Genomic DNA, 12,936 nt, shown 5'->3' with positions numbered 1-12,936 from the left:
AAAGTCTGCAATGACTGGAATCACAAAAAACATTTTTATTAACATAAAATAAAACCATCAACTTTCCCGAACCCTAACTAAGGTTGCCTGAATCACAGTTAGTTGGAACGTATGATGCTCTGGTCCTAATCTGTGTGTGCAGATTTGTCCACATACTTTTGGCCATGTAGAAACACCAGATGTAGAAATGCACAGTATCAGTCAGAGGTCTGGACACATTCATTCATTCTACTCATTCAAGGAGTTTTCTTTCTTTACTATTTCCTCAGCCTGGTGTTGAAAGACTGTTGCTCACGCTTTCAGTTTTCTTTGCTGTGATTTTTGTCTGGGAACACTGTATGTTGTTTTCGGGTTGTACGTCCATCCGTCCGTCCATCCGGTTCTCGTGAACGCAATATCTCGATATTGCCTTGACAGAATTTCTTCAAATTTGGCAAAAGGGTTCACCTGGTAATAAGGATGACCTAAATAGATTTTGTGGGCAAGGATCAAGGGTCAAGGTCACTATAAGCCATTCTTGTAAACATGATATCTCTAAAGTTCCTTAAGGGAATTTCTTCAAATTTGGTGAAAATGTTCATTTGGATTCAAGAATGAACTGATAAGATATTGGTGATCAAAAGTCAAAGATTGAGGTCACTGCGACCCGACAAATTTACTGCGTGAATATGTGGCTCCACTCCAGAGGGAATCATTTCAAGTTATCTTACTGGGCGTGGCCTTCGGGTTGATTTGTAAACTATTGATGCAGCCTTTAACCAATCGGCATTGACAAACTTTAAAAAGTCTACCACTGCTGCAACTACATTTAGAAAAAAACAATTGACTTGAACATCATTGAACTTAACCACCGACACTGGTCACTGATTGGCTCAACCTTCAGAGTGGCTGAGCAAACGTTAGTGTGAACAGGGTTTCCAGACCACAAAAACAACCATGAAAACTAAAGCTGTGATTGACAGTCTGGTGGAGCCAGGCCAGAAAGCTCCAACCAAAAACAAAAACCTCCCACTTTTACCTGACTCTAATTTTAGATAAAGTTCTCTATATTAACAAAAAACACCGGTCGATGCAAAAAACTCCATATTCATTCAAACCGATTTAATTCACATCCGACTTCGACAAACAAAACAGAAGACAAAAGCCAACTGGGTATCACTTACACACCAAAGAAATAAATGCTTGCAAAGTTACAAATTATTCTGAATACCAGCAGCCCGATCAGCAGCTCAACCAACACCATCAGCACTTTGTCCTGTTTGGACAAAAAGTCTTTGACTTCCAGTCATCCAGAGTGAGTTAGAGGTTCAATCCACAAGCTGACAGGTGCATCCTTTACTCAGCAGACACATGGAAATCAAGCATGGCTGAGACCTCTAAACACCAACTGTGTTCTTCTGTGCGCTCTCCACAACCAGATGTCCGTCACTTGTCACTCTCTCCTATTTAATAGCAGAAATGCAATAAAATAAATTAATAAAAATCCATACTCCAAACCTGTGTTTTTAACAGGCAACTAATAACATTCCTCATGTTAGTTCACGGCTTCATTGGTTCCTGTCCGTTTGTATTTGTTAACATGTTGCTTGTCTCCTGGGCGTTAAGCCCCGCCCCTCCAGATTCCACCTGCGCCTCACCTGCTGCTGATCAGCTGCCACACACCTGCACTCACTCTTCCCATCAGACCAGCCTGTTTAAATACCTCCGTCCTGCAGCTACTTGCAGCCTGATGAGTCTCCTGGAGTGGAAACAGGCCGCGGTCAGCTGCTGAGAGCCATTCAAGTCTTTTCTGCTCCTCGTGCTCTGCCTGGTTTCTGTTCATCACTCCACCCTGTCCGTCCCCTGCTCCAGTCTGTCCTGCTCCCGTCCTGCTGCTCCAGCGTTCTTCAGTCCCAGCTCTCAGTCCTCCACCTCGGTCCCCAGTCTCCAGCCCACCCAGCCTTCAGTCATCAGTGCTCAGCCCTTCACCTCATCACCTCCTCCTCTGTCTCCAGATTCCAGCTTCCTTCAACCTTCCCCTCCTTACAATCAACATTGTCAACATCATCTCATCAGGCTCAAGACAGAAAAACAAAAGTTCCCTTTGCTGGAGGGGAAAAGGCCGTGAAAGTTCCACAAACACGTTGTGAAGATCAACTTTGATAGATCTCTATTCTTTAAATAAAACAGGCCCACTCACGCCTGATCATCATCCCACTGACTGAAACACTTGAGTCTACCTTCACCTTCAAATTACATGCTAATACTAAAAGTCCACTCACATATAATTTTGGATTATTTTCATCAATGAAAAAACTTTATTTAATTGAATTGTCTACTTTTAGGACTTGTATGTTTTAGGTCGTATTTATGCAGAAATAAAAAAGAATTCCTAAATAGTTCACAAACTTTCAACCACCACTGCAGTTCTTTTGTGTTATTTCAGTTTGAAAGTCTTCAGTTTTGTTCTACACAGTTGAACATAGGCTAAAAACGCGTATCCTTCATTTTCATTCATATCATGAAACTTTGTTTAATTTTGTACTTGTTATGTATTTGAAACATTATTAATGCTGTATGTTTACATGACACTGCGATCATAATAGTGATAAAATAAAATTCTGAAGACCACACAATCTCAAACCCAAAGTGCTATGAATTCAACTCTTTTTATTAAAACATCACATTTCAAACGTCATCAGAGAATTTATATTTACAAAACAGCTGTTCTCACTCAGAACATAACAGAGCCGACAAGAACAGAACCGACAGGAACAGAACCGACAAGAACAGAACCGACAGGAACAGGACCTTCCAAAAGATGATGCTGTCTGTCAGCTTCCCCGACAACATCAGAAGTATTCTCGCTTCCACAGCGGCAGCTCCTGGAAATACACCTCGTCTGGGTTCTCATCAGCTGGAGGAAACAGAGGAAACAAACATTAAATCATGAAATTAAAACATAAAAATCTTGAGGAGAAAGACAAAACAAAAGAATTCATGACATCAGGACTTCCTTAAAAGTTTGCAGATTAGAGAGACGGCTCATGAAGCTCTCTGCTGCATCAAATCAGGGATTCATGTTGATAATGTGTAGCAGTACTTGGATTAATAGTCAGATTTTCATTTGAAACCTGACCTTCCTGATGCTTTTTTTTTTTTTTTTTTTTTTTTTTACCAAAGACTATGTTACTTGAATTTCATGTGAAAGTTTAGTAAGATCCTGAAATTTGATGTCTCGATGAGCGCAGGAACCCTCTGCAACTTCCACGTATTTTTTAATTCAAAGCTATTAAAACAACACAAATATATAAAAAAAAACATCATATTTAACCAATATTACCAAAAGAGAAATCCCCTTCTTGGAGTTTGGCGACATGTCCTTGGCCCCATTTAAATCTGATATTTTTTAAATCCTGTTTTTGTCCCCATAACTCCCCAAATGTTTACAGTTCCAGTTTGACTTCCACACTTAACTTCCACAAACAATGTCCTCTCAGTCTGTCCAGCTGTCTCATCCACATAAGAGATGAAAAGATCTGAGTTGATGAAAATATGAATATGCTTCTTTGGGTCGTGCTGAGAAATCAGCTTTATGAATAGCAGAAAGATGAATACTTTTTTTTGCCCTGAATTTTGTCCCACAGGCAACACTCATGCTGCTCTAACCCTTTGATTGGAGGTTGTTCCAGGCACCACAATGAACTTTAAAAAAAAACATCCCTTCTTCCCTGATGTCTTTTAGCTAAAAAAACAAATCTGGTTGAAATATATGTACATTTTGAAGTGCTTGAAGATCCAATCATCTCTAATGATGTCATGCAAGAGAGCCAATAAAAACAAATGAAACGTTCAAAGTTATGATTGACATTTAAGGTGTATTGATTGATTCACTGCGTCAACTTAAAGCCTTGTTTGGAAACGTTACTGTCATCCCTGTTTAAATTACTGTATTACACATTTATTCAAACTATTGACAAACTGTGTCCCTTTCATATTAAAAGCCCTCCAGTGTTTCTTTGTTCCTTAACAAGGCTTTAATTGATAAACACTTGCAGGGCTTTGTAACTAAAATGAAGCAATCACGCTTTAGATGAGGAATCCAGAACAATTATTATAATGTTGACTTCATTAAATTAAAACAGTGGAAATATACATTATTTACTACTGTATGTAAACTTGCCACCCAGGAACAGTGGTTAGAGCAACGGCTTAGCTGTACCTGCACCTCAACAAATAACACACCTGCAACTGAGTGTCATTAAAAGTGTGGCAATGAATGACAGAATTGTTGTTGTTGTTGTTTGATGATGCATATCAGAAATTAAGCAATTAAAATATATATTGTATATAGAGGAAGTAGCTTTCACCAACTGAAATGTATAAGGATGTAAGAATATCTAGGTTTGGACGTCACTGTGCCGTCTCTGCTGAAAGGAAACATCTGCTCCAGCTGCTGTGTCAACTGGTCCAGATGCTGCTCACCTCCCTCTCTGGTCTGCTGCAGGAAGTTGAGCAGGACGGTGGCAGCCGGGTCCACACTCAGCTTCTCTGTGTTCTGACTGCGGGTTTCTGAAAGGGAACAAACACAGATTATCTGACTGCATGGGACAGAGCTGATTCAGGGACTGTTGCAGGAACCAGACTGAACACAAAGATGGAAACTCTCCTGTTAATCACATTCAAAATGTATTTATCTAAAGAAACTAATTTAGTAAACTGTGTTGTACCTAAGTGTAGCGTGTCATAGACGTCTCCTTCTTTTCGGTCCTCTGAAATGAACCTCCTTCCCTCTGAAAAAAAAGGGGTTTAAAAGTCAGTTAATTATTTTCACAATAAAAGCGCTTATTTCAAGCTGTTTGTATTTAATCACAAACACTGTTGTGTTAACAGATAACTACTTTTGAATGAAAACAAATTGTTGTAAAATAATATCCTTTTTATTTAATATTGAACGCTTTGGGGCTCCATAACAAGCACGTGATCTGCAGGTAAATACGTACGCGTGCCCTTCAGGTACAGCATAGCCTGCGGGGTCCAATTCCTCCGCTGGAACGAGCCCTTAATGAGGAAACAGGGACGAGCATTTAATTTGGCTTAAAGCTGCATTCATGCTTTTTATTTGTTCTCCTCACTTATAGATTATGAACAACTATTCCTCCGTTTTTAAGTGAAAGTATCACTGAATAGTTTTATGAAGTGAAATAAACCAGATGTACCTTCGGTGCGCTCCACGACTGCGAGATAAAAGTCGCCAACAGTAAAAGGGTGAGAACATAAGTGAGTGTCATGGTCCTCAAACCCTGCAGGAGATTAAGGAAAAAAAGAAACTGGAACAAATGTCTTTCATAATTTGTAAGCAGCAACAGAAGAAGACTCCCTCGGACGTGCGTTTTGGTGCGTAAAGAGCCACTGCTGCCAGGATAAGTGCACCAGGTCTCCTCTTCACAGGCATTTCATTCATCAGTCATTTTGAAACTTAAGTGCCAAATATTATAACTATGAATATGAACCACATTTAGAAAAATAACGTTTTTTTTCAGGTGATGCCATGATGCGCAAAACGCTTTAAAAACGGTTGAATCGTAAAGCAACACGAATAAACCTGTTTTATTAAATCTAGTTCTTGAGAAAGGATGTATTCTTTTTTTACTTTTGTCTTGATACTACTTAAAGAGTACCTGAAAAAAAAAAGATCAAATCGGTCCCTGCTCAGATTTGTCCACCTAATTAAACCAAACATTGCGCGCGTTGCTCCTACCTTCATGGTGTCGGAGGTCCGGTGAGCCTGGTGTCCAGCACAGTCGGGGAGATAGTAAAAGGTTCAGGGCATTTGCCTGCGGTTCATCCTCTTCCTTCATTTATATCCTCAGGGCGGGAACTGTGCGCGCGTCGCTCCCTCATGATGCCAGCAGCGATAGGTCACACCAGTTTGATGAAACGGAGGCAGTTAGGAGAGTGAATGATCGATCAATCCCGCTCCGTCCATTCAGAGCTGGAGTACACTGTAAATACTTCTGAATTAAAACAGCTGCCATCAGCACTTTCTGCTTCTCGCGGTAGTTTTTCAGAATAAGTCACGTTGGAGGTGAAGGCTGTTCATTTATAACGTGGACGGGCACCGTGATGGCACCGCTGATAGGAGCAGCAATATTTATATTTCCCTCTGTGGGGATATTGATATGTTTGCAGCTTGCTCACTGGAGCACAATGCAGAGAAATGAGGGCTCGACTTTATGAATCAGAGCAACACAGCCAGGAATGAAAGGAATCATCCTGCAGGAGGGAATGAGAGGAAGGGCACTGTATTTCAGTTATTGACACACACACACACACACACACACACACACACACACACACTATAAAAGTTATGATTTGTTTATAATGGTCTATTTGAAATCTAACTGTGTTTGAAGCCACGCTAATTAAATTAAATCCAGGCTTACAAAGCAAGTGGTCTTAAAACCTACCGATTGATAATAACAAGTTAATAATGTTCATAAGTGTTCCCAAGAAGGCCTTAAAAAAAACATCTAAATTTGGACCCTTTCCTGAACAACAGTGCACCATCAGAAGTGACGTTGAGTTTTTGCTGCGTGTAAAAAGTAAAGAGTCCATGATGACAAGAATAAAAGAGAAGGAACAACATGGATCAGTTACAAAGCGTACTTTCATAGTATATTTACAAAAGCGCCATACAGCAAAACATTCTCATTTCACAGGTAACTTCAGTTTTCTGGATGTTCTGGACAGACTCTCAGCTGAGGAGTCCGTTCACTCAGCCAGCAGTGGCCCAAGTTGTGGATGAAGATTTTTCTCCATAAACAAAATGCAAAAAGGAAGATTTGAAGTTTTAAACCCTGTGTGAAGAGAAAAAAAGGAATCCAGACAATTCAGGGATGAATGAAGAGAAATCTAATCCTCATTTAGAAATAAAAACCTGCAGGTCTACACAGATGTGAAGCTGCAGCTGCTTCACGGTTTACAGCTGATAGTGTTAAAGTTCTCAGGTTTGAAATAACTTATTAAAGTGAGATGTTTCTGCTCTTCAGGACTACACCAGTGTTTTTCATGTTTTACTCCATTTTAGGATTTATTTATTTCAACTTCGGTCTCATTGTCATAGTTTTGTCTTTAATCAGACCCATGTTGGAATAATAAGTAGCGTGACCTTTATACTGATCCTTCTCCACAGCATACCTTACATGTTTACATGTGTTCTCTACACCTCAGACAGACACTGGCTTCACTTCATTTCAGAGCTCTATGAAAATAAGCTCCACTTATCATATCATCCATTGCAGTGAGCATGACGTTTCTCCTTTAAATTTAAATCCAGATTATATTTCTTGTGACATACTATTCATACGCTGCTCGTTTCCCCTCTCTGCTAGCAGTGATCTAAAACAAAGTAAAAACCAGTGGCTGCTTGGGAGATAAGAAGTCCACAAATGGAGGAAATAAACTGAAGAAAGGTCCTACCGGTGTTTTAAATCAGTTAAAGCTGGAGAGAAATGAAATCACTGCAGCTCAGTTGCTCATCAGTTTACCTGTCAGCGTCTTCCACATAAAGGTCAACTTTGGTGAATGTTTACAATTCATACAAGCCTATTATATATGATATTATACACGTTGCATCATCAAACACCGTCTCCAGAAATTACGTTCCTATAAAACTATATTGATTTTCCCAGTAATGTTTCGGTTAACTGCTCGGTTGATTATGTTCAGCGACAACATTTCTTCTTCTTCTTTTTCTTAAACAAATGAAGGGCCACATTTATGAGCCTCATTGAACTGGGCAGGAGGTGGTTGGGGTGGAGGGTGGGCGCACAAAACACACAAAACTCCCACCTGAGACGGGTCTGTGGGCAACAAAAGCGCTTTGATTGAAGTTAATTAAAGGTCATGGGTCGATTAAATGTTCAGTAAATAAAACAGTGTCTAAAGTCACTATAATGAAGTCGACCGACCGTCTTTACCAAACATGAATCAACAGCTGCCGGTGCCGAATCATGAAAAAGTTTTATAGTGCTGCAACGGCAGACATTTTGGTAGAAAAAAAACAGAGAACATTTTACTGATACATTCAGTATCAACAAATGACATTTGTGACTTGAATCGCATGTTAATTAATATGTCTCCATTTCATTTATAGAAAACAATCTTCTTATAATTGTTTCCTCAAAAACTGATAGTTGAATAAAACATGTAATTTCTAGAATTGCACCATCCAGTTTTACTGGTGTAAAATGGTTTATCAAAGAAACATGGTTTAGAGAGTTATAAAACCGCTAGAGAAGTCTGCAGGATAAGCTCGGGTGTCGTCAGACATCAACAAGTTTCTATTCAAATAATCGTCATCCTGGTGTGACCGCACTTTAATACGACTCACATTTAGTAGTTTTAGGGGGAAAACATAAAGAAACACTGGTATGATCCCACAGCACCACACAATACATGGAGTCAAGCACTAGTCATTTAAAAAACAAGTTACACAGAAATACTGGAAGCCAACCGCAAACAGAAACCACGAGGAACAAAGGAAATATCACAACAGACACAAATAGCTGCGAGACAGAAAGAAACATGGAGGAGATGCAGAGACACAAGATACTGGACAAAAAAAGAAGCTTTCGTCCAAATAAAGTTAAAGCACAGAAACGTGACAACATGACGAGCTGGCAGCTCACTTCCTGTCCTGGTGGAGGGAGGCCACTTTAGTCTGTTGGTTCCACCGAGGAGGAAACTCACGTCGACAGTCGATGAGGCCTCGCGGGAGTTTCATCCTCCATTTCCATGCAAGATGCAGTAAACGGTGACGGGATCAGTCACGTTGGACATATTTACCAGTGACTTCAGTAATCCATCCTGAGTAACAGACTCGCTGTGGGAACCTTTGATTGGTGTGAGACTACAGACAGACAGTCTTTGCCTTCTGATGGGAGAAATCTGAACATTTAATTTGACCTGCTTTGAATCAGCGCAGAGGGAGACCGTCCTGCTTTATAAAAGCTGCTGTACTCTGTAAAGCTGCTGTCACAGCCGTCTCTGGGTAGGACAAGTCTCTGTTATACCATGGTGTTGCTCTCGCCCGCTTTGTCCACATACTGAAAGGAAACAGAGAAAGTGTGTTCAGTATCACCGGGTGGTTGTTCTGGTGTAAAGCATGATCGATGAGATGCAAAGTGTCGGCGTGATTAAAGCGGCGGCCGGCCGGCCGGCCGTCATCCTGCAGAGCAGGAGTCATCTGAAGCAGAGCATGCATGACTTCAGGGGAACACCGCAGGTGAACGGGCAGACGGCAGTGCACCCTTCTGCTCATTTCTACAGGAGTTTTGTAAAACAAGTTGAAAACTGATTGTTTTTACTGATTTTATGAGCTTTGTTTTAATTCTAAGAGTTTGCTCCTTCAGCTGTGAACTGTAAGTGGTGCCGTGATGTGAATGAAGCAGAGCGAAGCTGCAACATTCGTCAGCGGCTGAAGTTTCCTCACTCCATCATCATCAGCACCTGACTTACACATGTTTTTATGAGCTGTCAGATTGTTGTATTTAACTGAAGTCAGAAGCTTCTTTACAGGGAAACAACTAAATATGATCTGCTCCATCTCCCACTTTAATCCTGAGTAACTCTGATAGAGAATAAACAGCTTCATATGAGATTTGCTGTCCGATGTGAGACAAGATTTCATGTTTCTTTAATAAACTATCAAATGTTTTGGTCTGGTTAGCTAACATGCCAGTATCTGACCAGCTAGCTTTTGTTACTAGTTAGCTGGTCAAAATTTTGGAAACGGCATTTTATACGAGCAAGTATAGTCAATAAAATGATATATTTTCCTACTAAAAACAAAACTAAAACATCATTGGTCTCAAGACTGCTAAATTCAAAGTCACCGTGTTTACCTGTGGTGTGAGCCTTTAAAGTGTGTTAAGTAAAGATTAAAAAAAAATCAAAAGAGTGATTATCAGCTCCCGAAGTTAAAACAAAAGTTTCCCGTCTGAGGATTGTAAAGCGTGTTAGGGATGTTAGCATGCGAGGGAAAATCGGCAGTGACTGACCACGACTGCTGATTGTCCTCAGAGCCCTACGAAGGCTTTAATGAAAAATAAATAAATAAATAAACAGACAGACAGAGAGACAGACAGACAGAGACATTCACCTCAAAACAAAGCTTCCCACACACCGCACCGTCGGAGCACGTTAATTAGCCACAAAACTAAAAAAAATATATTTATCAAAGACAGAGACAAAAACAGTCTCAGAACAGAATAGAATAGATTTTATTGTCATTGTACTCAAAACAATGAAAATCAATTTAGCCACTGTACAAAAATATATATTCTATTCTATTCTATTCTATTCTATTCTATTCTATTCTGTTCATTGTGTGTATTTACAGGTGTAATTTAAAAGCATTGAAGCCCTTTTCTATACCACGTTGTACACCAGGCGGCGGTAGTGAGTCGTCCAGCCGTCGGCTCGATGTGACACTGAAATCTGTGACCAACAGAGTTTTCAGGAACACCGAGAGGAAGAACATGAGGGCGGGTCACAGAATCTGAAGGGGGGACAGATTTCAATGTAACACCGGCTCACAGAGTTTCCGTCGTCTTGTTCTGCTGTTACGCCGGAAGTCGTTTTAATTTTCTCTAACTGATGATTGTAAAGTTAGATTGTATGAATCAGTTCAGGCTGCAGTTGAGGTTAAAGGTCATCTCCTCATTATGAAGACCATCGGAGCAGGAAATACATCAACTACACTGAGAATGTTTTGCAGTACAGTTTGTGATGTCATTAACATTAAAGATCCGTTCTGAATGTCCAAACGAGCTCGGTAGGACCTCTCGGTCCTCTCGGTCCTCTCGGGTCCTCTCGGGTCGTCGGTGGTCCAGAGAGCTCCTGAGAGCGTCCGGCTGAAGAGTTTCAGTCCGACTCGGTGTGACGTCACTGACAGCGTTCGTATGTTTAATCAGCTGTTTGTTGATACGCGGTTCTTAAACGAACCAGGAGTACCGAGCTCGTACCGAGAGGACCGGAGAGGACCCGAGAGGACCCGAGAGGACCCGAGAGGACCCGAGAGGACCGGAGAGGACCGAGAGGACCCGAGAGGACCCGAGAGGACCCGAGAGGACCGGAGAGGACCGGAGAGGACCCGAGAGGACCGGAGAGGACCGGAGAGGACCGGAGAGGACCGAGAGGACCGAGAGGACCCGAGAGGACCCGAGAGGACCGAGAGGACCCGAGAGGACCGAGAGGACCCGAGAGGACTGAGAGAACCGATGTGGAGACCAGGAGCGTTGGAGAATACGTTCCTCTACGAGACGCCTTGATTACACATCTGTCTCTCCAGCTGTCAACTCTTCATTCTGCTCCTGAGAGTTTCAGCCCTCATCACAACGAGCTCCTCGTCCCTCGCTGGGCGGCGGACAGACTTCACGCTACTTTGACCGTCCTGTGGTACAAAGTGGTGTTACGAGACAGGCCGGGCCGGCGCGAGCTGGTTAGCGCGCTAACATCAGCAGATATCCCTGCAGCACAAACACCTCCACATCTGTGACAAACCACCAACTCGGCTGTGTCAGCTTTTATAAGTTCAGTCCATTACTGGATGTTTTGAACTAAATACCTTTCAGGTACGGATCTCCGTTAAGTCCTCAAGACTGGAGTTATTTAGTGAATTGCTTCGTGTTGATTGTCTATCAGTTTCATCCGTAGCTGAACATCCAGGTGGAGGACTGCCCGGGTGGTGGAGGTGTGTGAACAGCGTGATTCATGACCAGGAGGAGGAGCCATGCCGGGCGGGAACAGAGCGGGAACCGGGCGGGAACCGGGCGGGAACCGGGCGGCGCCGCAGAACGCCTGATACTCACTGCGCTGATGAAGGGCAGGTTGAGGATGGAGCCGAGCACCGGTATTCTCCTGATGAAGCCCACGACAACTGGGAAGAAACCCCTGCAAAGATGACAGCGACGAGGGGAGGAGACAAAGACAAAGACGATTACTGTGGACACATAACAGCGTCCAGACCTGCACGGTGTCCCTGCGGCGTCCTTCAGAGTAAAGGTCCCGTGGTGTGTTTGTCCAGCTTCCTGTTTCTGCTCCACCTGAACCGTGCGACCGCTTTGTTTCCTCCTACCTGAACAGGAGGAAGAAACCGTAGACCTCCAGCACGACGCCGATGATGGGCCAGCCGATCAGCACCACCAACACTCCTCCCAGGAAGAAGCTGGTGGCCTTCATCTTGTGCTTCTGGAAGAAGAAGCGGAAAGTCCTCTCCAGCCCGATGACGAAGGCGAGTCCGGCGACGAACAGGATCTACGGCGCAAACGGCAGGCGGTTGAAAACCAGAACACAGAAACTTTACTACATCCTGCCTGAAGGTTTCTGGACTCGGCATCATGTGAACAGCTGGTGGCGCTGTTGAGACAAGATGACGAGTGAGGACACCACCGGCCACTTATTCTGATAGGGCTGAAGTTACCATGGTGATGTTGACCCAAACATTCATGATACTGACATACTGATTTACCTTTGAAATGTAATGAAGTATTTTAATTACTTCATCAAAGTAATGTAACTACTTGCATTGAATTACATTTTAATTACTGTCCTAACAAACACTTTAAACTGAGCAATAACGCTGAAAAGTCCTAAAACACACACTGAAACTGTTCAATGTAAAACTAACAACACTGATTACTGTCAAACCTTTAAAAAGTTGTTCAAGAGAAGCTGAATTAAGATTGAAATGTGACTCAGTAATGAACATGGATTTGATTGGCAGATGGAAGATGATGCAAAATCAAAAAAGAGAACCAATAAAACAAAGACAGAAGACTTCCTGCACGGAGAGAGAATGAATAGTGAATTCTACATCGAAGCTTTTCACTCAAATATATCAGGATGAAACGTGTAATTAAATTACATGTTCCTCTTCACCGCCGTGTTAAA

At 42.1% G+C, this 12,936-nt stretch overlaps 2 protein-coding genes across 3 annotated transcripts in view; both read right to left on the bottom strand.

The window, feature by feature from the left end:
• Positions 1 to 2,651: 2,651 nt before the first annotated feature.
• Positions 2,652 to 5,803, bottom strand: spx (spexin hormone). Its single transcript, XM_069156942.1, has 6 exons — positions 5,741 to 5,803; positions 5,199 to 5,282; positions 4,983 to 5,040; positions 4,710 to 4,772; positions 4,465 to 4,551; positions 2,652 to 2,896 (listed from the first exon to the last, which is right to left on the bottom strand). The coding sequence occupies exons 1-6, from the start codon at positions 5,744 to 5,746 to the stop codon at positions 2,832 to 2,834; spliced, it is 363 nt and encodes a 120-aa protein (XP_069013043.1). The 5' UTR covers positions 5,747 to 5,803; the 3' UTR covers positions 2,652 to 2,831.
• Positions 5,804 to 6,631: 828 nt separating this feature from the next.
• golt1ba (golgi transport 1Ba) overlaps positions 6,632 to 12,936 on the bottom strand; it is a 7,221-nt gene continuing 916 nt past the window's right edge. The window contains exons 3-6 of one of the 2 annotated variants that reach the window (XM_069156365.1): positions 12,122 to 12,300; positions 11,856 to 11,937; positions 10,044 to 10,078; positions 6,632 to 9,089 (exon numbers count right to left, since the gene is read on the bottom strand). In XM_069156365.1, the coding sequence (XP_069012466.1) occupies positions 10,070 to 10,078; positions 11,856 to 11,937; positions 12,122 to 12,300 (270 nt within the window). In that variant the 3' untranslated portion in view covers positions 6,632 to 9,089; positions 10,044 to 10,069. The remainder of the gene's footprint in view (positions 9,090 to 10,043; positions 10,079 to 11,855; positions 11,938 to 12,121; positions 12,301 to 12,936) is intronic. The other variant, XM_069156364.1, reaches the window with a different exon arrangement.

The sequence above is a fragment of the Embiotoca jacksoni genome, unplaced genomic scaffold (assembly GCF_022577435.1).
Source record: "Embiotoca jacksoni isolate LCO1_2020_lvr unplaced genomic scaffold, fEmbJac1.0.p SCAF_21, whole genome shotgun sequence".
Lineage (NCBI taxonomy): Eukaryota > Metazoa > Chordata > Actinopteri > Embiotocidae > Embiotoca > Embiotoca jacksoni.
The sequence above is the reverse complement of the archived record's forward strand: the minus strand, read 5'-3'. Positions and strand labels throughout refer to the sequence as shown.

Coding starts and splice junctions, on each gene's coding strand:
- spx (XM_069156942.1), bottom strand. Junction 5,041..5,198: donor AGTCGTGGAGCGCACCGAAG/GTACATCTGGTT, acceptor TTCCTCATTAAG/GGCTCGTTCCAGCGGAGGAA. Junction 4,773..4,982: donor GCTGTACCTGAAGGGCACGC/GTACGTATTTAC, acceptor CTTTTTTTTCAG/AGGGAAGGAGGTTCATTTCA.